The 14,171-nt window shown below is 49.6% G+C and overlaps 1 protein-coding gene across 1 annotated transcript in view; it reads right to left on the bottom strand.

The window, feature by feature from the left end:
* LOC130882002 (ubiquinol-cytochrome-c reductase complex assembly factor 1) overlaps window positions 1–14,171 on the bottom strand; it is an 89,698-nt gene continuing 75,527 nt past the window's right edge. The window contains exons 8-10 of the mRNA XM_057781875.1: window positions 12,649–12,726; window positions 4,569–4,682; window positions 1–1,607 (exon numbers count right to left, since the gene is read on the bottom strand). Coding sequence (XP_057637858.1) covers window positions 1,473–1,607; window positions 4,569–4,682; window positions 12,649–12,726 — 327 coding nt within the window. The 3' untranslated portion in view covers window positions 1–1,472. The remainder of the gene's footprint in view (window positions 1,608–4,568; window positions 4,683–12,648; window positions 12,727–14,171) is intronic.

The raw sequence follows: 14,171 nt of genomic DNA, 5'->3' as shown, positions 1-14,171 counted from the left end.
AGTTTATTTTGGTGCGTGGCATACTTCACTCCATTAAAAATAAATTAATCAGCAAATTCCTGCCTGGCTCGCCTCTGGTGTATGTAAACAGTGCCCAGATGTAACGAGTTACAAGGTGTCATTATCTCACGCTCACAGAGGACGCTTCACTCCAGAGCCCCGCTTGCGACAAAAGCATCTTAAATAAACCAACGGAAGGCGGCTTGATTTGTAATGTTTTCACAGAAGTGGCGTATAGCGCACAGTATAGTTTCTGTATGTGACTCATTTTATAGCAATTCAATGAAGGAAGCTGGATGGGGGAGGCAGGGGCACGACGGGACCCACCCCCTCTCCTCAATTTGAGAAAACCTTCCAAGAGATGACCCAAGCTCTCAGAGAGGAGAGAACAGGCCCCCTAAGTGCTCAGACCAGGTGCCCCTTCCAGTACATGCTCTAGAAGCTGGGGAGGGGGTGGAAACCGGGCTTCGGCTGGGGCTTGGGATGGCACCAATAGGCAAGGAAGAATGCTCTTGCTATCTCGTGTCAAAGGAGGCTGAGAGAGGAAAGTCAGAGCATTCCTTCCCAGTCCACTGTGGGTGACAAAGGGACTTTTGTCCTCAAGACTTCTTTCTAAATGACTTAGGATGTGATGAGCCCCTTGGCCCACAGAGGCCTCCTGGGTCCCAGAGAACGCGCCTGGCAGGCTGTGTTTTGCCCAGACAGGGACTCCTCTCTGTGAACTGGAGAAAGGAGCGAGAGCAGAGAGCGGCTGGAGCTAATTCTCGAGCGTGGAGCATCCACCATCTGGCCTATGTTTCTTTGTTTTGTTTTGTTTTGTTTTTGAGACAGGGTTTCTCTGTGAGGCCCTGAGTGTCCTGGAACTCACCTTTGTAGAGCAGACTGGCCTCAAACTCAGAGATTAGTCTGCCTCTGCCTCCCATTGCTGGGATTAAAGACATGTGCCACCACATCCGGCTTTCCCTGTTTCTAAAAGACCCTGGAACAAAGAAGAACCATGGCAGAAATAAGTTGGTTTTTTTAATGGCTACTTCAACCCCATGGCTCACAGCTAGGGGCCAGTATATGGTGATCTGTCTTGACTTAGCACTAGAAACTGCTCCTAGGCACAGGGGGACCTGGGTGAGTGGGCCCCATTTCTAACCAACCCATCCCTTCCTCAGCCTTCTGGAAAAGCTTTCAGTCACGTGTGTTGCTTAAGGGACTTGGGAAGTGTGCTTGGGGCTTCTCTTGAGGGAGGTAACATGTCAGAAGAGCGAGAGGATCCCCCCCACCACACACAAGCAGGACCCCCACTGGATCAGACTCCTGGGCTCAGAAGAAGAAACTCAACACAAATGAGCTGAGTATTCAACAGGTGTTGTTCAAAAGTCAGTTCAGGCCACCTTCTTCAGGGTCCTGGGACAAACAGGCACTTCTTCCATGGAGGTTCCTCCAAGCCAGCCAGCTAACTGTCCAGAGGGGCCAGTGTCTCAAAGGCCCTCATCATTGTAAGTAGGAGTATGGGGCTTCAAGATGCTTTGTGGGTTCTTTTCCACCAGAGGGCGCCATTTCACTTCCCCTGTCAGAAGCAGATCCTCACCGTTCATGGAGTCCAGGTATTGCATCTGGAAGTAGAGAGCAGGGGACAGAGAAAAGGCTTAAGTTGGGGTGGCAAAGATAGCTTCCCCGAGGGGAGGAGAGGGAAGAGGAAGGAAGAGAAGAGAAGGGGAGGGAGTGGTGGTGGCAATCTGACGGTCCAGCTCTCAGATTACAGCACTTAGGGGATTTGGAGAAATAATGGCCTAGGGCAGTGGTTCTCAACGTGTGGGTCATGTGACCCCTTGGGGTGAACACCCTCCTCAAAGGGGTCACATATCAGATATCCTGCATATCAGGTATTTACATTAAAATTCATAACAGTAGCAAAATTACAGTTACAAAGTAGCAACGACCCAGCTGCAACAAAGTAATTTTATGGTGAGGTCCCCACAATGTGAGGAGCCGCACTAAATGGCCGCAGCATCAGGAAGGTTGAGAGCCACTGACCTAGGGAATCACACTGATGATGTTTTAGGAAATTTCTATCACGTATCCCTGCTCCACCCATCCCCTATGAGGGACACTGAACCTCTGCTACCCCTCATTACAAGTTCTTGCAGGCCAAGAAGGTAGAATGGATGATTTCCGGAAGTCATCCTGTCTACTCTCTGCCTGTCACTGGTGCTGCTGCACAAAGTGGTCACTTTTGAAACTTTGTCCCCTGGTCCAAGAGACGTCGGAAATGTGTATCTTACGAAGCACGGGCACACCAACACTTTTCCTAACGTCTTTGACACCTTCATCCTTTCATGGTCCTGATGCTGCCCGGTGGGTCCAGTTTGTCCTGCCCCACATGGCAGGCTCCCTTATGGGGAAAGCAAGGAAGACTGGGGCTTCATCTTAGGCCTTGGATCATCTCCTCTTCCAAGAGCACACTGCTCCTGTTTCATTTTGAGACTGCCTCCTGAACTTAGCCCCAGCCTGTGACCCGAGAGCCCAGCCTTTCAGGGTCTGCAGTTCAACTCCGCCATCAGCCACACCTCGCTCCAGCTCCTCCACCTCTTGCCCGAGCGCCACCACTTTGCCTACATCCTGGGTTAATTTTAACTACAGATGGGTTACCAAATAGTAACCAATTTATTGTGTGGGACCAGAGACGGCTCAAGGCCCAGCTTCCCGGGCTGCCCCGACACACCATGTCAGAACATGCCTTTTCCTGGCTTCCCCAGCACCCTCCTGAACCCAGCTCACACTACGGACTGGCCAACTGCCTCCAGGACTGCCTGTGTGCTTGTCTGGCTCCTTGCACTCTGCTCAGCCCAGGCCTGACACGGCAGGTGTGCTCAGGCGTGACAGAACTGTGCCTCCATCAGAAGCTTCTTGCTTTCTTAGGGCCCCACCACTGCCCACTTCTAAGGGGGCCAAATGAGGGACACTAGTTATGGCAAACCCTCCTTTTGGGGCCCCTGGAGAGAGGATCTGGCTGTGCCTTGTCATGGCCTCTGGCACGAGCCCACCAGGACAGATGGGAAAGAATGGGTGGGTCTCTAAAAAAAGTGTTTACTTTGCCAATTTCAACTCCTGTCTAAGGGTGAGGCTCTCTAGCCACAGTGCCTTCGCCCTGGCTCTGGTGGATCTGAAGAACAGTCAAATGGTAGTGTTGGCCTCTAGGACTCCCTACACTCTGGCTACCAACAGCCTCAGCAACCAGCTAGTCCCATTAGCCTGTCTCCTCCAGAGCTGGGGTCTGGCTTTCCCTGTCCTGCTTGTTGGAGGCTAGCAAGGCCATGGAGGTGAACTCAAGGATTACTATGGCATGATGCCCCTTCAGCCCCAGGGGCCAAGTCCATGAAGCAAAGGTGTGACTCACAGACAGCTCAAGCTGGTGAGCTGTCTGCAGCAGCTGTGGCCTCTAGTGGTTAAATGATTCACCCAGCTTGGGTTCTGAGGCCAGCCGTGCAGGGTGAACCACTGGGAGACCCCAGAAAAGCCTCCACGGCCCGCCTCAGGATGGATGAGTGAATCCATTCATGCAAAAGGCATGTGTTTCTAATCCATGCAGGATCTAGGGCGGGACAGCAGGAGTTAATTCTGCCCTGTGCTCAAGCAGTCCTCACAAGGAGCTCCTCCTGGAAGCCTTAGGGTCAGGAATCCTGAAAAGTCAGAGGGGTAGGGACCTGGCATGGGGACCCTGCTTGACAGTGCAGAATAGCCGGTGGGGAGAACAGGAGAAGTGTCTGTCGGGTGCTGCCTGGAGCCTGGTTCTGCCAGCAGTCAGGAGTACAGGAATGCACACAGGCACAGTGGGTGACATTATGCCTCATGCCACATTTCCAGGACTGAGAGCATAGTACTTAGCCTGGCACCCAGCACCAGCAGGTAATGAAACAGCAGGCTCTTCCTTTCCTCTCTGGGATCCTCAGCCTGGTTCACAGCTGGATACTAAAGGTGCCCATTCTTTGTTCACAGTTGGACACAAAGTGTGCGTGGTCCTCACTGTTGTTGTTTTTTGTTTGTTTTGCTGTCTTGTGTCCCCCACCCCCACCCCCACAGGGTCTCACTATGTAGCCCTGGCTATCCTGGAACCCTCTCTATGTCGACCAAGCTGGCCTCGAACGCACAGGAACCTGTCTGCTTCTGCCTCTGCTCCCCAAGTGCCACTATGCCTGGTCAAAGATGTTCATGTTTAAGCTATGCCTGGTGGCTCACAGATGACGACAGGAGGATCAGGAATCCAAGGCCAGTCTGGGCTACATGAACCCTGAAAGGAAGAAGAATGGAGGGAGAGAAGGAGGGAGGAAGGGAAGGAAGGAAGCAAGGAGGGAGGGAGGGAGGGAGGGAGGGAGGGAGGGAGGGAGGGAGGGAGGGAGGGAGGGAGGGAGGGAGGGATGCTCGTTCTCATTAGTGCTTGCTCCTGATGTGGTTGGACCAGAACCCCTTAAACTAGCTCCTGGTCAGTCGGCCTCTCACGACCTTCCAAGATGCTAGCACCATGCACTCAGGGGAACTCAACTGCCACCAGCTGTGAGCAGGGAGAGGCCGCTAACCTGTTTCCTCACGTACTCCACCAGCAATTCAAGCTGCCGAGGGTCTTCACATTTCTGGTTGAAGAAGGTTCTCCAGAGGGCAGCAGCTAGCCCACGATCATCCGAAAGGATCCCCTAGAACATAGAAAGGGATGTCTTGCAGACCTGTGATACAAAAGCTGGGATGTTTGAACAGGAGACCAACTTTTTTTTTTTTTGAAGTGTGGGTGGGGGTTTGCTGAGACAGGGTTTTACTGTGTAGCTCTGGCTGGCCTGAAACTCATTCTGTAGACCAGGATGGCCTGAAACTTGCTCTGCAGACCAGGCTAGAATTCACAAAGTTGTCTCTGCCTCCCGAGTGTTTCTTCTTTGTTTAGAAGTAAATTTTATTTTTATTTTATGTATATGAGGGTTTGGCTGCATGTATATCACGTGAGTGCCTGCTACCCATGGAGGCCAGAAGAGGGTGTCAGATCCCCTGGAACTGGAGTTGCAGTGAGTCATCATGTGGGTGCTAGAAATTAAACCCGGCTCCTCTGGAAGAATAGTCAGTGCTCTTCATCACCAAGTCATCTCTCTAGCCCCTCAATATTTTTTTATACAGGAGGAGGACTGGCTAAGGTAATGCAGAGCTGGCACCCACCTTCCAGGTATGACCACTCACCTACACCCACTGTCCCTGGAGTCGGCAATGAATGTCTGCAGGACCCAGCAAGGGTAGTGTGGTAGCCATACTTCTGCTGTTGTTCACAGGGTGTGGGCTGGCAGCATTGCAAGTCTGTGTTTGCCTGGGCACGGGAATGGGTGCAAACTGCTCATACTTGCTTGGTCCAAGGTCACACACCTGCAAGGTAGCTGGCTCTTTGGGAAAGGGAACTAGGTACCTTGCCTTTGCTGTCACCCATCTGGCAATGACAGGCCCAGACTCCAAGGAAAGGAACAGGCTGTTTAGTAGATTTGCCATGGGCCACAAGAGTCGCATAGGGCAATGCTCAGAACCTGTGTGCCTGATATTGCCTCTACTGGCACTGGGAACTCTGTTTGGAAGCCCAGATATTATTATAGAGGCCAATTACAGCCATTTTCTAGCTCAGATCTCTAGGGCAGGGAGGATGATGGGGAACTGAAGGGAAAGGCCCTGAGAAGTGCTTCTGCCTTTGTGCCAAAGCAGGACATGGGACTGAAGCGTTGCCTTGGACTCAGAAGGCTGGGCCTAGTCTGAGCTCTGTCTGCCACAGTCAGGGTCAATGGTTATGGCTAAATCCGAGTCTTAGGACTTCTTGGATACTCAGAGGGATGGAAACAACGTTCTAAAAGGGGTGGGGTGGTGCATGGCTATCGCCCCAGGACTTGCGTGGTAGACATGAAAGAAAATACTTGCTCTACCTACAGCATCCTCGAATTACAAAGATGAGGTAATGTGGCCTGGGGGTGTGGCTCGGTGGTGGAATACTTGCTTAGTGTCTTCAAAGCCCTGGAGTCCTAGCACCACCACACAAAAAGGAAAGGCTTTTTAAAAATAATTACACTTATTGATTCTGCATGCATGTGGGTATGGGCGTGCACACACCACAGAGTGTGCAGAGGGCAGAGGAAAGCTTGCAAGATTTGGTTCTCTCCTTTCACCAGGTGGGTCCTGGGATCTGGCCTGTCCCAGAAGGCTTGGTGGTAACTCTCACCAGCACAGCCTTTTGATTTTTTTTTAAATTTATTTATTATGTATACAATATTCTATCTACATGTATGCCTGAAGAGGCCACCAGATCTCATTACAGATGGTTGTGAGCCACCATGTGATTGCTGGGAATTGAACTCAGGACCTTTGGAGGAGCAGGCAATGCTCTTAACCACTGAGCCATCTCTCCAGCACCCAGCCTTTTGATTTTTGTGACAGTCTCATGTACCCAAGGCTGCCCTCAAACTCTCTAGATAGCCAAGGGAGCCCTTGGATTCCCAACCCTTTCTGCCTACATTTCCCAAGTACTAGAATTACAGGCACGTGCCATTGTGCCAGGCTACAAAGCCATTTTAAAAAGTGGTATGTATTGGGTGCAATCAAAAAAAGCATGCTTTAGCTGGAAGCTAACAGAGTTGAGACGACAGTGGGATCTGGGAGCCAGACTACCTAAGTTCAATGCCAGCTCTGCCGCTTTATGGTTAGTGTGGCCTTTGCAAAGCCGTTAGCCCCTCTGGAGCCTCAGTTTCTCACTCGTTAGCTGAGCCTGATTAATTCCTATCCCACAGAGTTGAATTAAAGAGACAATGTCCATGGGAGGCTCTCTGCCTAGAAAGGATTACAAAGACACAGGGACACTTTGTGCTCTAGCCTCGTGGCCCTGTGGTATATAAGGCTGACTTCAGGTTCAACCTACGTGCGGGGAGTTAACAGACAGGTGGGAAGCATTCCACCCACTTGAGGTGCCTTCTGCTAAAGAACTCCCCCAGGTCCAAGGCTGAAGACTGTCCTGGTGTGATGGCTGAGCTGGGGAAATCCGCTTCTCCTAGCAGATGGCAACGACAGCCAAGGACAAGCTCGGGCACATCGTCCTCCCGCAAGCTATTTGCTAACACAACAGCCCGCCTGTGTGTGAAGTGCCTTGGGCACAGGAGGGACGCTGCTGGCAGAGAGCCACTTATGTGATATGGGAAGGTGAGATGGAGTGTCAAATGGGCTTGGAGAATGAGCAGAGCCCAGAAAAAGAGTCACAGCTTGCTGCAATCAGGGATCCCCAGAGCTGCAAATGCATACAGAGGGGTCCTGAGCAGTTAGAGGGCAGAGGGGGACTCAGGAGGCGCTAGCCCTTCGGAGAACCTGTCCCAGATTCCCAGGTCTCCTTGCCAGCTAGCGTCTAATGATTACCTGCACCATAGAGCACAGGTATTATTACCCCCACTCAGATAAGTACTGAGATTCAGGGGTTAGCGAGGTAATTGGTGTTGAGAGAGGAACCGGCCTGCATTGCTGAGGTCAGGGGATGGTGCCTGCCTGCCATCACCCAGCCCTGGCACAGATCCAGAGTGCTGAAAATTGCAGACTCCGACAGCAGACCCAGCTGCTGCCTTCTTTCCATCAGACTGCTAGGAACTCATTGGAAACAAATGGGAGTCTATTCAAGTGCGCAAATCTGAATGGCAAGAAGCAGAAGAAGAGAAAGGTATCAAACATTAGGGTGCAGGGCCAGTTTCCCACAGTCTAGTATGGGCTCACTGTTACCTTATGGCATAAAAGAAGGCATTCCTTAGGAAATTAGGGTGTCTAGGTCTAGAGTAACAGAGGAGGGTGTGGTACTGCCCCTGAGTGGCGACTCCCACTATGTGCCTAGCACAACGCTAAGAGCACAGAGTCCTAGTGACTGGGCTCAGTTCTCAGGGGCTTGCGATCCAGAAGGGAGAAGGTAGCAAAGAGCAAAATCTTGGGCAGTGAACAAATGCTAAATTCCTTGGTGAGACCATGGCTGCTTTTGCCTCCTCGTTCTTCAGTCTCTCCTTCTGAGTAAGTCTTTGGAGAGCTCCTCCGGGCCCATACTGTATCGTCCACTGTTAGTCTCCATCAGTGCCCTCTATTAGTGAGAAACATGCGCCTGCTTAGTTAGTACTGACTTGTGTGCCGCCTGTCTCAGGAACTCCACCAGGCAAGAGACTGAACCATGCTTGATTCACCAACATATTCCTTATCTATCACACGTGATAAATATGCCAAAAACACTGATAATGGATAGACACATATTGAGATGAAGAGTAAAAGCCAGAGAGATCTAGAGAGCGTAGGAAAGAAGTGTGCAAAGAAGTGACCTGTAAGAATAGGGAGGAACATCTGGGCAGTGGTGGCACACACCTTTAATCCCAGCACCCGGGAGGCAGAGGCAGGTGGACTTTTTGCGTTCCAGGCCAGCCTGGTCTACAGAGTGAGTTTCAGAACATCCAGGGTTACCAAAGAAACTGTTTAAAAAACAAAACAAAACAAAAAACAAACAAACAAACAAAACAGAATAGGAAGAATCAGCTTTAATCCCAGCACTCAAGAGATGGAGGCAGGAGGATCTCTTTGAGTTGCAGAAATGGCTGAGTGCACTTGCAGATCTGACTTTGGTTCCCAGGACCTATATGGTGGTGACTCTAGTTCCAGGGGATCTGATACCCTCTTCTGGCCTCCACTGTATCTGGTATGCACACGGTGAATACATTACATGCAGGCAAATACACATACATACATAAGTCAGTCTTTCAAAAAATTTCATTTATTTATTTACTTATTTATTGTGTATACAGTGCTCTGCCTGCATGTACGTCTGCAGGCCAGAAAAGAGCACCAGATCTCACTATACATGGTTGGGAATCACCATGTGTGTGCTGGGAATTGAACTCAGGACCTCTGAAAGAGGTCTTAGCTCTTAGCTGCTGAGCCATCTCTGCAGCCCCATTAAATCAGCCTTTAAAGAGATGGGGAGGAGGAGGAAAGCTGCAGGACATTCGAACCAACAGAGAAAATGCATAAACACGGAGTGTCCTTCGCCATAACGAGCTGACTGGCCCCTCCCCAGCTATTGACTTCAACACTCAATGGCCAGTAGGGCAGCGAGGCCAAAGACCCCCTCGGAGGACAGGCAACGAGAGACAGCTAGAGAGGGCATGCAACAGCACAACAGCTCACTCAGGCCTGGGATGTGGTGAAGCATCTGAGCTCAACAGAGCAGGAAGACAGGGAGGGAAGGATGAGCCAGCCACGTGTGAAAGGCTCCTGCAGACCGGTGCGGCCCAACAGAACTTTCCTCATTGTCTACCACGGTGGCTTCTGGCCTGCGGTCATGGAGCTCCAATGGGACCAACACGATGAGGCCATGACAAGTTTATTTAATGAAATCGAGAACAGTGGCAAGCAGCTTATCTTGGGCAGGTCCAGAACACTGTGACTATAGAGTGTTCTGAAAAACGGCCGCACTGCGTGGCTTGCACCTTCTCTGAAGTTCCTTGGGTTCCAAGCCATAACGGCTGAGTCTAACACAAATTTTACCCCATTTTGTACGTGATTCACGTGCACTTCAAAATCTAAGAAAAGCTGTTCTGGCTGGACTTACTCATCTAAACCATCTGGGAACTATTGTTGTTGTTGTTGTTTTTTATTTAATTTTATATCATGCGCCTTGGTGTTTTGTCTGTGTCAGGTTCCCTGGAACTGGAGTTGCAGACAGTTGTGAGCTGCCATGTAGGTGCTGGGAATTGAACCCGGGTCCTCTGGAAGGGTAGCCAGTCCTCTTAACTGCTGAGCCATCTCTCCAGCCCCTTGGGAACTTTTACATCTATGGCTGTCAACCCATACCAGTTAAGACAGAAACTTTGGGTAATGGATTCTTGCCACTGAAATTTCTAGAAAGTATCCCAGGTAATTAGCATATTTTCCAACTTTCCTGTTCATGCCACCTGGGTGCTTGCTGAAGAACCAGGTGGCTCCTACTGGAGCAAAGCCTTCAGAGAGGTTTAGGGATCAGATTTAAAGTGTTTCTTGGGTGCAGAACATGAAGGCTCCAGCAGACAGTCCTAGACCCATGCACATACAGACAGCAACAAGTGAACTCAGGGGGGGTGAAAGGAAAAGCAAAGAAAAAGAAAAAGAAGAAAAAAGGGAAGATGAAGTTGGAAGGGAAAGGTGGTAGAGGAATTGTAGGAGAGGGAATGGGAAGTAGATTTAATCAAAACACATGATATGCGTGCATGAAATTCTCTAACAATGAAGCAAGAGACTTAAAAAATGGGCTGTAAACATAGCTCAGCTGGCAGAGTGCTTGCCTAGAATGCACAAAGCCCTGGGATCAATCCCTAACATGAAAGAACTGATGATAGAACATGCCAGCCGAGATTACAGGCTTGTGCCACCATGCCCAGTTTCACTCAGTTCAGAGAATCAAACCCAGGGCTTTGTGAATTCTGGGCAAAGGATCTACCTGCCGAGCTACACCCCAGCCCTACTCTGCACATTTCTTCCCCTCCGCACCGCATGCCAAGCACCGTGTTAGACATCAGAAACAATTGGGCATTGTCACTTCCCAAAAGAAACCCACACCCAGCCAGGTGACAGACGGTGAATGCTGGGAAGCACCGAAGCACCGTGAGCAGCCACAGCAGGTGGGATGAGCTCAGTCTAGGGAAGGTCAGGACCCTTTCCTAGGAGGCGGTGCTCGCATAAAGTTGGGAGTTAGCCACAAAATGAGTTTAAAAGCACAACATTTATCAAGAAAAAGCAGAGGTATGATGAGTGCTGAGAGGGCGTATACAGGTGTTCATCACACCTGAAATTTCCATAATAAAGCTGGTGGGCTGGGAAATGACACACAATATGGATGAACCTGGAGACACACTTCTAGGTGAAATAAGCCAGTCACGAAAGAGCAGACACTGTAAGATTCTACTCACACGAGTTCCTAGTCAATTCAGAGAAACAGAAAATGAAAGAGTGGTTGTCAGGGACTGGGAGGAGGAGGAAATGGAGAACTGGCATTCACTGGGCAGACTTTCAGTTTGAGATTGTGACTGTTCAACACGCATAGCTCCGTGCATAAAGCACTCTACAGAAAAGTGTGCAGGCGTAACCCGTTGGCATAGAGGCAAGGAATTGCTGTCTGTGCACAGGGGACACCTAGAAGGAGACTCAATGATCTATGACGACTTCTCCTTCGGGGCCAGAGAAGAACTAGGTCTTTATTTGTATTTCAAGCAGATATGTACAGTTTTGTGGACTTTAAAAATAAGTATATGCAGCTAGGTGTGATGGCCACGCCTTCAATCCCAGCACTTGGGAGGGAGAGGCAGAGGGAGAGGCCAGTGGATCTCTGAGTTTGAGGCCAGCTTCGTCTACAGAGGGAGTTCCCCAGGACAGCCAGGGCTACACAGAGAAACACTGCCTTGAAAACACAAAAATGAGCATATTGGGGGCTGGAAAGATGGCTCAGCAGTCTAGAGCATTTGTTGCCCTTGCAGAGGAACTGGATTCAATTCCCAGCTTCCACATCCATCCTCACAACCATCCTAACTCCAGTTCCAGAGGATCCAGTGCCCCTTTAGGCCTGCACAGGCACCAGGCAATCACGAATCATACACACACAGAGGCAAAAAGGTCATACACAAAAACGAGTATAAAGTGCTGCTTTAAAATGAAAAATACGACAGAATACATTTGTCCCACAGATCATGCTGTTGACATATGAGTGTCTTGCATTCTCTGACAAGAGCTGGGACCATAGCAGTGTCTGATTCGCCTTTGGCCTCGTCCAGCATTCAGCGGGCACTCAATGCTAATGTGTTAAAGGCTTGACCAAATTATACAATGTTCTCTTTCCCCAAGCACTTAAAGAAGGTGAAGAAATTAGCCGAGCGGTGGTGGCGCACGCCTTTAATCCCAGCACTCAGATCCCCAGATCCCCAGGCAGAGGCAGGCGGATCTCTGGGAGTTCGAGGGCCAGCCTGGTCTACAAGAGCTAGTTCCAGGACAGGCACCAAAGCTACAGAGAAACCCTGTCTCGGAAAACCAAAAAAAAAAAAAAAAAAAAAAAGAAGGTGAAGAAATTAATAGTAAGCAAAAACGACAAGTGGAGAATATGGTCCTCAAGGCTTCTTCCTTCACACAATCCCCTCGAGGCTGGAGATGGCTCAGTGGCTACAAGCGCCTGCTGCTCTTACAGAGGTCACAAGTGTGGTTCTGAGCACACAAATCAGCGAAACACAACTGCTTGTAAATTCAGCTCCGGGGGAGCCAGCACCCTCTTCTGGCTTCTGCAGGTACGCACACACACACACGCACACACACACACACGTAGGGGGAGCCTTTGCCGGACTGGCTGTGGTTGTGTACCACTTTGGTTCTCAGCACCCACACCGTGTGGTTCATAACTTAAAATCCTTTAATTCTGGCTCCAGGGGATTAATGCCCTTTCCTGGCCTCCACAGGCCCTGATATGCACTTTCACACACATATGCCAGACACTTACACAGACACATACACATTAAAAAAAATGTTTTAAATGGGAAGGAAGAGGGGTGGAGGGAAGAAGGCTGGTGCGCCTTTGCTGGGGGAGGCCACTGGGGCCTAAGGCTCAGCAAGTGATCTTACCTCATCATATCCCAAGATTGCCGCATAGAAATTGTTTGTCATAAGGGCCATGTTCTTCTTTAGGAGATAGGAATTAACCTACAAAAACAAAGGTAAGAAAGTAAGGAAAAGCATGATGTCCTTAGCTGTCACAGGTGTGAAAGAGAAAGGAACTCAGTTTAAGCGGCCAGTCCATTTCCAAGTCCCCGGCTGTCAGGATTTTCCACAATGAAACTGTCACTTCGTTCAGGTTTTGGTTAAAAACTACGTTCATTTTAATGACTCAACCTTCAACTACATGAGCGCTTTGCATTAGTGCTGATCAGCACAAAGGATCAGAAACAGTCTGAGTACTGGACCACACAGCCCAGCATAGGAAAACATGTAACCCCTAGCGTGGTGTGTGTGTGTGTGTGCAAGTATGCATGTTCAAGTTCAAGGTCATAACAAGGTCGTACAGCCTGGACCAAATGACACCATGTCTTGAAAACAACAAAAGGGGCACTGAGATGGTTTGGCAGGCAAAGGTGCTTGCTACCAAGTCTGACAGCTTAAGAGTTCGAGCCCCAGGACCCACCTGATGGAAGGAGAAAAGTGACACCTACAGGTTATTCTCTGACCTCCATATGCACACACACACATCAGTAATTAAATGTAATTTAAATTATTATTATCTTATTAATATGTATATGTATGTAAAATACCTGAATGAAGTTACCTAAGGGAGGAAGGATTCATTTTGGTTCACAGTTCTGAGAGGACACAGTCCACTGAGCAATGGAAGATGTGGATGTAGGCAAAAGGCGGGGAGTGAGGCTGCTTGAGTGTGGCCCTTGGTGGGTCAGGAAGCAGAAAGCTTGCAGCAGAGGTGAGGCCCCACTGTACTCCTCAAAGTCTGCCCCCTTGCAATACTCCCCCTCCAGGTAGCCGCCATTTCAAGGGTTCCACAGCCTAACAGGTTCATCACTTAGAAACTAAGTGTCTAGACACATGAGCCTGTCGGGGGACAGTTTACATTCAAAGCATAACACACAATAAATCAAAGACCGAGTGACTTTTATCCTGGGGTTCATAACTGGTCTCTGGAGGTCAGAAAAGGCAAAAGAGTTTAGGTTTAGACTCAGAAAACCCAGATTCAAGTCCTAACTCTGGTATATATTTTGGATGCGGTCTTGAGCAAGTCAACCTCTCTGAGGCTGTTTTGTCTTCTTAAATGCCCTGCACATAAAAACTGTTTTCAAGAGCACAGAAGTCCGTTTGCATTCATTCATTAAGTTAACAGCATACCCTGGAAGTCGTGGTAAATGGCAGCTAACTCTGCAAACACACGGAACTGTGAGTAAGACCTGCCTTGTTTACACAAAACTAAAACCAAAAGCAGTCCCAGTGCTTTACAGTCATGGACAATGTTCAGCAGTGAAGAGAGAATTGTGAGGTTCGAGGCTGGAAAATATGAGATTGCTGGTAGCTGGGCGTGTAAGCCGTGACCTTTCCTCCCCACCTCCAAGCCAGGCCACATTAGCCACTGCTCCTTTGTGCTCTCC

This window comes from Chionomys nivalis, chromosome 9 (genome assembly GCF_950005125.1).
Source record: "Chionomys nivalis chromosome 9, mChiNiv1.1, whole genome shotgun sequence".
NCBI lineage: Eukaryota > Metazoa > Chordata > Mammalia > Rodentia > Cricetidae > Chionomys > Chionomys nivalis.
Note: the sequence above shows the minus strand (reverse complement) of the source record. Positions and strands in the feature narration are given on the sequence as shown.